Source organism: Venturia canescens, chromosome 2, assembly GCF_019457755.1.
Source record: "Venturia canescens isolate UGA chromosome 2, ASM1945775v1, whole genome shotgun sequence".
NCBI classification, from domain to species: domain Eukaryota; kingdom Metazoa; phylum Arthropoda; class Insecta; order Hymenoptera; family Ichneumonidae; genus Venturia; species Venturia canescens.
In genome coordinates this window covers 32,557,752-32,570,006 of record NC_057422.1, presented here as the reverse complement: position 1 = coordinate 32,570,006, position 12,255 = coordinate 32,557,752, and the positions used below count along the sequence as shown (strand labels likewise).

General features: G+C 35.9%; 2 protein-coding genes and 2 long non-coding RNA genes across 5 annotated transcripts; 1 reads left to right on the top strand and 3 right to left on the bottom strand.

Moving 5' to 3' along the window:
• Nucleotides 1-620: 620 nt before the first annotated feature.
• Nucleotides 621-3,527, bottom strand: LOC122406200 (uncharacterized). Its single transcript, XR_006259932.1, has 6 exons — nucleotides 3,292-3,527; nucleotides 2,976-3,209; nucleotides 2,754-2,888; nucleotides 2,055-2,234; nucleotides 1,660-1,904; nucleotides 621-1,037 (listed from the first exon to the last, which is right to left on the bottom strand). It is a non-coding gene; the product is annotated as an uncharacterized lncRNA (long non-coding RNA).
• Nucleotides 3,528-4,107: 580 nt separating this feature from the next.
• LOC122406114 (uncharacterized) lies at nucleotides 4,108-6,959 on the top strand. 2 transcript variants are annotated; one of them, XR_006259916.1, is made up of 5 exons: nucleotides 4,108-4,500; nucleotides 4,717-4,948; nucleotides 5,013-5,265; nucleotides 5,627-6,025; nucleotides 6,846-6,959. It is a non-coding gene; the product is annotated as an uncharacterized lncRNA (long non-coding RNA). The 2 variants fall into 2 exon arrangements; XR_006259915.1 differs by having other exon boundaries at nucleotides 4,108-4,948.
• Nucleotides 6,960-8,307: 1,348 nt separating this feature from the next.
• On the bottom strand, nucleotides 8,308-9,908 carry LOC122406349 (RCC1-like G exchanging factor-like protein; the record flags this gene model as incomplete). Its single annotated transcript, XM_043411748.1, has 6 exons — nucleotides 8,308-8,525; nucleotides 8,602-8,733; nucleotides 8,813-8,940; nucleotides 9,035-9,196; nucleotides 9,262-9,434; nucleotides 9,613-9,908. Coding segments are annotated over 6 exons (969 nt in total), but the record flags the coding sequence as incomplete, so codon positions are not given.
• On the bottom strand, nucleotides 9,820-11,176 carry LOC122406084 (RCC1-like G exchanging factor-like protein). The gene is made up of 3 exons (XM_043411299.1): nucleotides 11,128-11,176; nucleotides 10,611-10,873; nucleotides 9,820-10,254 (listed from the first exon to the last, which is right to left on the bottom strand). The coding sequence occupies exons 2-3, from the start codon at nucleotides 10,666-10,668 to the stop codon at nucleotides 9,983-9,985; spliced, it is 330 nt and encodes a 109-aa protein (XP_043267234.1). The 5' UTR covers nucleotides 10,669-10,873; nucleotides 11,128-11,176; the 3' UTR covers nucleotides 9,820-9,982.
• Nucleotides 11,177-12,255: the final 1,079 nt, after the last annotated feature.

The window sequence follows — 12,255 nt, the reverse complement described above, 5'->3', positions numbered from 1 at the left end:
TTAGCCGGGTATGAATTTCGGCTTGTGACATCCAATTTCACGATTAAAACTCGTTTTTTCACGAAATTGGAAGTGAAAAAACATTGCCTTGGTTTTTCTCGAGGGCAATAGAGATTTTTTCCTACAGCTATAGTAGCTCATTTTTCTCTTTCAAATTACATTTCATTTAATTCTGAATTTCTCTTTATTTTCAGAGAAATTTGAATTTGAATCATTATCGAAAACAAAAGTAACAACAAAGTAAAGTAGAATACGAAATACGGATCGTGAGTTGCTTATAATTGATAACAGATAATAGATAATATAACAAAGACGCTTGAGCGCCTTTGAGAAATGAAAAAATCTCTGAATGCGAACCAATTTTATTCGTTTGGAGTAAATATATGTTAGTGTTTTAAGGCTAATTCGAGTAGGCAAGTATTTTTCCTTCACAAAAATCCCAACAGGTAAGGTAAATGTTAATTGAGCTTATAATTATAGATTGAATTGAGAACAATCACGAGTATGTGGAATAAAAAAAATTTTCATTTTATTGATACCACAAAAAAGCAGGCATTATAATATTTCGATACCATTTCTTTACACTACTTATTTGAAAAATCGAATGTTTTCATTGCATCTTCCAGAAATTCAGTACATCAAGGTAATATGGGTAAAAAAAACAACAGTTTTGCATCGTTTTCAATGGATCGGATGAGTAAATTAAAATATAATCCCACCTATATTCGACGCATTTTGTTTTCCAAATCACGGTCGCAATAAACGTGAAAAAGTTCGGTTTGAATGTAGTTGAAAAATCACTTGCAGTTGAACAAAAAATCTGATAAATATAGAAAAATGTTGAAAAATCGATTCGTCATTCCGAACACTTGCCCTCCTCGAGCAAAGTTTTTTCACTTTGTTGAAAGTTATGAGCGTTTTACTCATTTTCGATTGGTCGATTATTCTTCTCTTTTTTCTTCTTTATTTTTTCTTCTTCTGCCTTTCTTACTGATTACGGCTGCGAATTATTCGATCCACGGCTTAGTATTAATCATCTGAAACATTGGAGGCCATAAAAAACATGTATTGAAATAAAAAAATATAAAATATATCCATCACATTCCTCAAAAACCAACTAATCGAGCTATTTTTTAATAGTGTGAATCCGCCATTGGAAGTACAAATTATCTATTGATCGAAAGAATTTATCGTTTAGTTATTTTAATGTTCACATGTCGAATATTCATGACCTATTCACTATTTCATCAGGTCATCCTCATTATTATACGTTTAATGTTCTCGATAACTGAGTAAACGTGGGAAATTGATGAAATATAGATTAATCGATTTTTTTTTTAATCTCTTCGTTTTCGATATAGAAAGATTTATCATTCCCTGGAAAAGAAATGTGACCACCCAAATAAACTGATTCGTTTAAACTTTCTTCTTTCCGGTTTTACTAGAACAAATGCTCGAGGTTTCGTTGTTTACCTCAGGAGAATACAAGGAATGGCATTTCTTTATTTCCCTTGTGGTGAGAGAGTGTAGCCACGAAGGTAAAGAGGCATTGACCTTAGTGTGTTTCTTAGTTTATGGATGTGGAAGAGGAAGACAGGAAACACTAAAAAGATTGATCGATGACAATGATGAATTCGATTTTTTTTTGTTTCAACGAACCTTTTAGAAAAATGTGAGTCCAACTGATGTCGATTGTTCGTCAATTTTTAACATCAGCTATGAACATTCGGGTGGGTCGATGCAAATTTACAGGTTCGGTCATAGGGTTCGTAGGATTTCCAACGCTGTCTACTACCAGCCTAAATGGTGCCGAAATTTCAGTACCGATCACGTCACTCTTCACCAAAGTTCGCGCTGCTCCTTTGAAAAAAAACGCAAGTTCTATCATTTCTTTCTTCGTATATCTGAAAAATAAATTATTATTACTATGATTTGTTTTAATAAAATCAATTTTAATTCCTAAGTTAGAGTACCTCTCGAAATCATCTTTTGATTTTCATAATTATTAAAGACTAAAATTCAACAAATAAAAGAAAATCTTAAAATAAACGTACCTTCAAGAATAAAACAGTGTGTACTGACTTTTTCCGTGACGTAGGCTGAATCACTACTAACACCGTAATCAATTGTTAGTACACCCATAGGTTCTCTATCGACCCCGAAAACTCTAACCGTAGGATCGAACAACTGATCAGTTTTATCGGAGCTTCGATCCAAATGAAGTTTTTCTAAATCTGTAATATAATTGGAGGAATAAAATATTTGATAATTCACTATCATAATTGAGGTATTCATGAAACCTGATAATGGTTCTCAAATATTGAAGGAATTTGTTAATTGACATTTGATATCTAATTGAGATATGAATGGAACCAGATAAAGTTTCTCTATAAAATCATTGATGGAATAAAACATTTGTTGATATTCACTATTCTAGCTTAATTGAGCTATTGAAAGAATATGATATTTGATAATTTTGATATTGAGCTGTTGAAAGAATAAAACATTTGATATTTTTGATATTCACTATCTTAATTGAGATTTCCAAAAAATTTTCTTGCGCAGCAGTGCAGTTATTTCCTTTGTGCATATCGATTCTTATTTTTTTATGATTTTGATAATAGGTGAATAATTTTTTTAATTGAACAAGAATAACCAATCAATCGCAAACCTTGAATCATCAATGATGATGTTAAAATACTACGCAATCAATCCAACCGGCATCGAATGAATTTATTAAAATCAAGACTTACCACAGGGGAGTCGTAAGAGAAATCTTGAGAGCCATCAGATAATCCCTCGGATAAACAATGAACGCAAAATGAGAAAACCTATCCAGAAGAAGCGTCGCTTAAGTCTCAGAATAAATAGTTCCGATATATTATGTCCTGAGATGCCAACAGACAAACACACATACAGATAGCTTGTAATTCATTCGATGTGTAGTGAATCAGCAAGAACATAGGACTACTTACCTTGTAGCCATCCAAATCTCTCATTTGTATCTGTAACGGTGACAAACCACTGAGGATCCAAATATTATCCCTTAAACCATTTAAGCGCTATGCAATAGCACTTGATAGCTTCGTCGTATTTCTTGTTGGAACGTTGCAAAAGATGATAAACGTGCCAACGAACAGCGAACTGCATGTAGATCGTTTCTGAGCAGGAATCCCATCTGAGACGATCGTAAACCTCTTCTTTGCGTCCTAAGCAGTTGAGAGTAAGATTTTTTATGGCCAAGATTTCTAAATTGAATGCTCACTGGATTTTTAATTCGTCAATATTTACTTGGCAAATTTCGAACCAATTTCGACATATTTACACCGCACCTCACCTGTGACACCTGTCACAGTACTCGCAGTAGTCACGTCAACGAAGTCGAAGACAAATTTTCTGTGACCCAAACGACCGCTCCGCGGCGCGGCGTTCGCTTGTGGCATCACTAGTGGAACAGCTGTCCGAACAACCGATCTGTCATCGGTGTGAACTTGGCCCCCCGATTTTGACTTACAAAATTTTTTCTAATTCCATTCGTTTGTGAATCGTTAGTAGATATTTGTGAGATTAAGAAAACCTATTGTGAGATGTATTTTTGCTAAAAAATCAAAAATCAAAATTAGCGTAAAGTTAACCCTTCTATTTTATTTTTGAAGCTATATGAGTTTATTAGTAGATAAATCGATGCGAAATCGTTTGTAGAATACGAAAATTATAATAAAAACGTTTGTAGGACGCTTATTGTAGAGCGAAACACAAAAATAAAATTGAAAAAAAAATTCCGAACCAGATGATCATCTCGCGAAATAATTGTTTAGACTCCCGGAGGCTCTCACCGTGCATCGGGGAGTTTAGCCGAAAAGAAAAAGGAAGCACGTGGCCGCGATAAATGCCGTATATTTGACTTGAGTGCTCTAATGTACATCTCGTACATGCCCTAATGAGATTTGTTGAGATCACAATTGCTAAACTGTGATTTTCGTTATTTATTGAAACAGGTAACAGACGTTATAGTGGATCTCATTTTGCGCGAAATGGTGACAGTGAACGGGTGTGATGGCTCAGTGCTTGTTTTGGTTCTATTGATCATTGCAGGATATGTTTGGAAAAATCTGGAAAGCGCGTTATCATTAATTAAAAAAATTACAGTTTTGTGATAAAAGATCTGCATCAAAAAATGCATCATTTAAGACTCAGGAAGAAAATAGAAACTAATAGAATAGCACCAAATTGAATCGTTATGATGATGACTGAAAAAAAATATATCACAGCTGATGCTCGATCGCATCTCCAAAGGAATAAACGAGAAAGTTGAAAAATTTGGAGTGTTCAGACAAGCGATTTTCAATTTCGCATACGAGTACAAGCTCAAATGGACGAAACGTGGCTATATGAGACACCTTTGTTCAATTATTACATTTTCCTCGTTATTTCGCCTCGTTATTGTCACGCAGGGATACGGTCTCACGGAAACGTGCTCAGGAGCCACAGTTATGGACAGTAAGCATAAAATCTGTTGTATATTCTTAAATTATATATTTAATAAATAATCGATAAAATAAAAGAAATAATATACGTTTTGAGAAAAATTTACACAGTTTTCCTACCGATGCAGCTTAAGTTGCTAAATCTATCAACTGTGTTTTACCATTTATAATCCTATTCGAAGCTTTGTCTTCGAAATATAACTTATATAAAAACATTTTTTATTATTAGTGTACAATAGAAGCACAGAAAGAGTCGGAGTTCCTACGGTTATCTGTGACATAAGAGTGGAAAATTAGGAAGAAAGGGAATTACAGAGTAACGCATACACCTAACCCGAGAGGCTGGTTTTACAAACTTCCGGACCAAACAAAAGAGAACTTCTTTGAGGAGAATGGCAGATAATGGTTCAGAACAGGCGACATTGGGGAATTGCATCCGGATGGAAGCATGACGATTATCGGTGAGCATTTGCTTTGAAACTTTTCCTCAGTACGTAACTTATTTATTTATTCTGTCACCGGCAGATCAAAAGAAGGATTTAGTCAAATTGCTATTGGGAGAGTGCGTATCACTCGGTAATATCGAAGCTGAATTGGAGACTTGTCCCGCCGTGGAAAATATCTGCGTCTATGGAAACGCTTTCAAGGTGTACACAGTTGCTCTTGTCGTACCGAGTCCTTGCAGCCTTGAAGAAATTGCAGCTAATCTTAATAGATTACAACGAAGAATCTTGAAGAATTGTGCGTTCCGTATAAATCAAATTTTCGAATGGATGAGGTGATTATTGAAACATGCCTTTAATTTTTATTTTGGATTTGTGGTACCTCGCGGTTTGATGTGCGAAAATTTCCACACCTTTTTTGTCGAATGGAATGCATTTTTATTTTTATTTTTTATAATTCTTTCGAATTTTGTCAGAAAGTTTGCCGTTTTTTGTGAACTTTTCTGATCGTTTCGAAAAAGCATTGTCACGAAAAATTAACGTTTTGGTTTGAAAAATCTAACATTCTTACGTCATTTCCTCGATTGAAAAGGAACAGATAGATAAATGACCTTTTCAAACATAACTCACGAAAGTTGTATGCGCCCATTGTAAAATTTGCCACGAGTATAATATTTCACCTTATTTTATTTAAAGGTAAACTACAGAGATTCGAAATCCCGGAAGTTGTGAAGCTCTGTCCAGAGCAGTGGTCACCGGACATGGATCTGGTAACGACTACTTTCAAACTGAAACGAAAAGCTGTCCAAGAGCGTTATCAGCACGAAATAAATCGGATGTACGCCTCTTGATGTTACGGCAAAAAATGCGCAAAGTGTAACGTCCAGCGTATACGCAAACGTAGTAATTTGGAAGTTCGACGTCGCGGAGGAGAAAAAGAAAAAAAGATCAACAAACATAACGCCAGTCGACGCATAGATCTCTCAGCGTGTCCTGAATAAGCAATGTTGAAATTCATAAACATCGGCGATACTTATGACAAACGAAAATACGCGATCGCCCTCGATTCACTTGGTACCGTGGATGTGTACGTGTGTATGTGTCCTTTATATATTCGAACTGTTTGCGTAGATTGGGATTGTCGAAAATATATCGGTTATCAAGCCATTATAGATAGCGCGTACATGATTGTGATTAAACTCTTTTTTATTCAACGTTTCGGTACAACCAACGTTTTTTTTTTCTTTTGTGAATTTCTGTCAATACGTACAATTGTCATTCGAAGTCGCACAAAACAAAATGTTTTCCTTTGGCCTTCAGACAATTTCCAAAGTCGATTGAGTTTATTCCTTAAATGAACTACTGATTCAGTCGCACAAATTTGCGTAATTCAATTTCGCGATCGGGTATATTCCTATCAATCTCTCTGTATCTATCGGAAACATTATTCCCTGAAAGCGAACACGCTTTTTGGAAAAAATAATTGCTGAAATTGTAGGCTCTTGATTTTGACCTCGTTGATAAACGTTTTTGTACATATTCATCAAATACTATGTTTATGGAAGATATCTAGACTGGAAATCGTAATGAGGAAACTGCAAGTAATTGTTATTACCCGTGATCTTTTGGCCGTTCAATATTGGAGAAAACGGAGAACACTTCAAGTAAAAATTAATTGTTCAATTATTACCGCAGTTGAATTCATTGAAAAATGTATATCATTCTCGGACAATGGTGAGCGAATTCTTCTGGAACAGTAATAATGATCCAAAACGAAATCATTTCTCTCACTCTAAACTGTAGAAATTAAATCGCCAATTTTCCTCTTAATACCAAAAAAAAAGGTTTCGATCGAACTTATTTTCAAATCAATTTTATCATCCGTTATATAATTATGATTTACCCGAATTTTCAGAATCCCCGAGCAGAAGCTTGACCGATACATTTTGGGGCTCTAAGGCAGCAGCTGTCACCGAAATCACAGTTCCAAGAGAAATAGTACCAAAGGGGGTCAAAACGACCCCGAATTCCAAGGGGCACATTTTTGGCTCGTCGGGCATCGATCTGTCTTTGAAAAAATTCGCTTTTCAAAATCATTCGAATTATTGGCCAAATTTCAATTGATATTTTCGACAAATGTTCGAATAAACAAAGGAACGTTGAAACTCGAAAATATTTTTGTACCAGAAAATTTTTCCGTCACTCCTTCGATGCATAGCTTGTCACGGTCAGCTTTACCGTGCTCCCATATCGTATTCAATATGGCACGGTGAAGAGCGCAACGTTCCTGGATCGTGAGAGCCTCGACAGGAAATGCGAGCCTGTTTCCCGGCACCAATTCCTCGATTATTCGATGCTTCGAACGCTGCGAGCCTGTCCCACCGAAAGGCGGAACTCCTTCCTTCACTCTGATCTCCGAATAAAATTCGATGCCATCGAATTTTCACTATTTTCGATCAATCGAATTTTCATAATCATGAAAATTCATGGAAACAAGAATTTTGTGGTTTAACAGTAAATTTTTCATTTTCACCAAAATTTCAAGACAATTCTAATTTGAAGAAAAATATTCACGAAGGTGCAAACCTGTGGAGTAACGAGGTTGAAATCGTTATGATGTTCATCGAATTGGCAGAATATTTTTCAGCCTTTCTGATGATGTCGATAACGACTTGGAGGCTCATGGGCAGTTGTGGCCCATAAAAAGTTTCGTTTTCGTAACATTCTCGAAGGAATTCCGGAATCGTTATTTGTGAATGAGATAAAAATATTCCTGGAGAAAAAATGATATATTTTTTGGAAACGAATCGAAGTTAAAAAGGCTTTTTTTTTTAAATACTTTCAGAATTTCGTATTTCATTCAAATTGGACTTTAACTACTTAATTATTCAATCGATTGGAACGAACCCCAAAACGTGAGCAGAAACAAACATTTGTAATCCATTGTTCACCGATATTTCATTGCACTTCGGTACACCTTTTGGTTTTACGACCGTGTTACATTCCCAGCTCTAAGCTAGTCGTGAATCATTGATGTTCTACCTTAAAACACACCCACATTTTTCGTGATAAGATAAAAGCAGATTCTTTATCAGACTTGTACACACGCTTTCGTTATACGTGCTTTGGGGTTTCTCACCTCGGATATTTTCAATAGAGAAAATTCGATTTCTAATCCCCGTAAGAAAAAAGTGTTTAGAAACGAAATTTGAAAAGAAACTATGAATATGAATTTTGATGTTCTCGATTGAATCGTTGCTCGTTGTTATGGGCAACTGTGGGAAAATAATGAACGTTGGAAAGTTTGAATTCAATAATGATTTGAAAAATGTAATTGTTCAGATTTTTTTTGGAAAATTTTCTCTCTTTTTTCGTTCGCAAATTACATTTTTATTTTTTCTGATATTTACAGGGGAATCGAGTTTCACTGATTCGTTTAAAGTTCTAACGTAAAATATTAATTACGTTTTCTTCTGGGGTTTGCTTGTTTTCATTTTCATAATTTTCCACAATTTATTCAAATGAAGGGTTTACACAGCGTCACTGTGTGGTCGACTCTGCAGGCAACTCTTTTCACCTGCGCTCCGATTGCGACCTGAAAAAACAAAATTGAGAACCAAAAATCAAGTGTGCCAATTTGTTGCCTTTTTTTCAAAATCAACAAATTTTACCTTCAGAGGGAAAAATTGATCATTTCGATTACCGAGGCCCAGGAAACCGAATTTGTTTCTACCCCACATGTAGAGATCGCCCGTGTTGGTCACAGCTCCGAGGTGGCTGATACCGCAGCAGATCTTCGAAACCTTGAAAGTGAATAATGAGTGAAGACATTGAAGAAAATGCATCGAAATTTTCATGGAATTTATTCTTTTTTCTAGTCACCTTAAGATTTTTGTCGTAGGGGTTGGCACCGAAGAGGGTGGGAGGAATGAGAGTAGGTTTGTCAACCGTCAGAACTTCAGGTCCGAATCCGAGAATGCCGTAGCCCCAAACGTAGACATTGCCAGTGCCTGTGAATGATTTTTTTTTTTCAAAATTCAAATAAAATTAATATTTTGTCAAACCTTTTGAAAAGTTTTTTCTTCTGCTGTATTTGAAACTCACTGTTCAAGTGCATGCAAAAACTGCCACCAGCAGGGATGTCAACAACGTGCCCAACTTCCGAAGGAATCACTAATTCTGTGGTGATATTGATTTCGTGATTATCGCCTTTGCCTGGAAGTTGTCCATATTCCGAGTTGCCCCAGCCAAAGACTTTTCCCTTGTCTGTAAAGAAGAAAATTACCACTGAAAGCCAAAACGCAGTCGGCGATGCATGCCAATCTGGTTACCACTGAAAGCCAAAACGCAGTCGGCGATGCATGCCAATCTGGTTATATGCTGACCAGTCAGATCACCTTTGACCAGGGACGGTTGCCATTCATTTTTGTAGTGAGCCAGAGCAGTTTGGCCGTCGACGCCCCAACCAAAAGTGTAAACTCTACCCTTTTCTGTTAAAAGAATGCTGCACGAGTAAACGAAGGAGAAAAAAGAATTGTAGATCGAAGAAGCGAATGAAGAATCAGTGAATAAATGGGTTTAAAAATTGATTGAAAACTCATTAAATTAGCGAGTAGCCGATGAGTTGTCAATTTAATAAGTCGATGGATTAATACATTGATTATCTGAAGAAACGCTCTCACCTATGATCCTGGCTGGCAGCAACGCCAGTTATGTTTTCACCTTTGACGTTAGGAATATGATGGACAACTCGACTCTGCGCATATTCTTCGTTTCCTATAATGGGCCTTCCGCATTGTCCATAACCGTTGTTGCCCAACGTGAAAACTCCCTCACTGGTTAAAATTAAAGAGTGAGCTCTTCCCGCTGCGAGTCCAAGTACTTTTAGTGAAAGACTCTTCAATGGCAAATGAATGGGTCTTGGGACAGGAATTATTCCGGCTGTGTACTGTTCGTCCGAGTCATCGAATCTTGGACATTATTTATCAAACAGATTCAACTCATGTATCAAGGGAAGTTCTCAATTGTGAAAATAGAGAATTTATAGAATTTTCATTTACCAATTTGCGAATCTGTGTTGATTCCATTGCCATAAACAATTTTTCTGTCGTCAGAATTGACTCCGAACATAAAAAATCCATAGCCACAACCTATATCATCAACCACTTTGTGCTTCTCTCCAAAATACAATCGGCTAGGCTTTCCTATGTAAGCTACGTCGTCCACTATTCTTGTTTTTCCTAAAGTTCCCAATGCTCCGTGTTCCGCCAAACCCCAAACATAAACCCTTCGATAATCTTCCTGACTCGTCGCATATTGAAAGACTGCAAAAATATCGATGTTTTTATTGAGTCTTGAACTCATTCAATAAACGAGGAATTTTCAATGATTTTCGAAAAATTAGCATTTTTTATTTCGTATTTCATAACATCATTTTCTAACCTATAAAATGATGAACAATTTCGATGTTTTTTGATCGATTTTGAAAGTGAATGGTAAATGAAAAAACTAATTTAGAGAAATTGATTGAATATTTTGTTTATATTCCGACGGAATTTTGTATACGAGTTTTGAGATTTCATAACCTGCTGCACGTGCTATTCCCGAATGGATACAAACTCATATAATGCTACTACGATTATTTCAAAAATATGAAAAAAAAATATATATGTATTCGTACCGATGTTGTTAATTAGAGATCGTATTTCCTCAATGATTGGTTTTTTAATTAAATCCATCACTATAATAGCACCTCACATGCTTGGCACATTGTTAGTTATTGAACTTGAATGGAAACTATAACTATATATATCTTGTTCTGGTTTTCTGGTGTTTCTCTCTGGTGACACGAAAAACCGACGGTGTGAAGACAGACGACAGGACAAATCGGAAGTTTTCTCGTCGACGATTGGTTGAGGCCGGTATATTCTCAGTGCGGATTGGCTATGAAGGGCATCAAAATGCTCTTATATGTATCGGTCGGAAAGCGAATACAGATACCTCGAGTTCTGAATGTGTTAGTAACTTTTGCATAATCTTAAGCCCGTGCAAAGTTTTTTCTCAGCAATTACGACACCGATCATGCTGATTTTGGGCTCATTCGACAGAGAACTTCTTAATTAGCTGAAAGCTCAATTTTAAAAGCCGTACATAACTCATGAGCTTCGTAATTAAAGAAAATAACGTGCCAAATTTACCCCCACCACGGCGAATCGTTTTATTCAGAGAAAGTATAGTCTCGGCGAGAGCCTCAGGCCAGCAGACGACAGAGCTGTCAATGTACTTGTCCCGAGACTCTACCGAGTCTCTTGATGACACGTCCTTTCCCAGCTCTCAAGATACTGCCAATTTTATCACACCTGGACACACATGGACAAAGAAAAATAAAAAAACGATTAATTTATTTGAATACTATGAAGAAAAGTGGTGTGATTTTGAATTCTTACTACATCGTTCACATCACTCTCAGAATGAATATTTGAACCTTCCAATTCATTGGCTATACTTTTGTTACCACCATCGACAAAAAATATTTTCCATACTTGGAATTGATATGAAAAAAGTGATAGTATATAAAATTCTTACCTCATCGTTCACATCATCCTCAGAATTAATATTTAAACCTTCCAATCCATTGACTATATTTTTTTCACCACCATCGACAAAAAATATTTTCCCAACTTGTAATTGAACACTAAGAAAAAAAGTGATGGGATATAAAATTCTTACCGCATCGCTCACATCATCCTCGGCATAAATATTTAAACCTTTTATTCCATTGGCTATACTTTTGTCACCACCATCGGCAAAAAATATTTTCCATATTCGATTCAGTAATAAGATACTGATCAAGTTTCTCAAGAGTTAACCCCAATTCTGACTCATGACGAATGAGAGTTTGGAAATTGTGCTCTGTATCCAAATCCCAAAATTGGAAAAACATGTCTTTGCTTGAACTGACAATAATATTTTGTTTATGCATTAATGCGAGTTGTGTTATCAAACCCCTGTGACCTGTCAAACAGCAAACTCCGGTTTCAGCCACTACGTCCCGTACAATTATGTCTGTCTCCTAGAGCAAATTTTGGAAATTAAATTTTTCTGAATTTTTCTTGCAATAATGAGCAGAAAATGGCTCTTTATCTAACTTTCTCACCGACAAAAATCTTAATGACCAGCGCTTAAATTGAGAAAATAAAAGATCTATTGATAAATTGACTATGAATCCTATTAAAAAATCATCAAAACTTACTTTTGATTCTGAAGCTAGTCAATAACCAAGTGCATCATAAGCCAGAGCTGAAATTTCTGATCTATGTCCAACG

Coding starts and splice junctions, on each gene's coding strand:
- LOC122406084 (XM_043411299.1), bottom strand. CDS start 10,668: ATGGATTTAATTAAAAAACCAATCATTGAGGAAATACGATCTCTAATT. Junction 10,255..10,610: donor ATCTCTAATTAACAACATCG/GTACGAATACAT, acceptor ATATTTTTGCAG/TCTTTCAATATGCGACGAGT.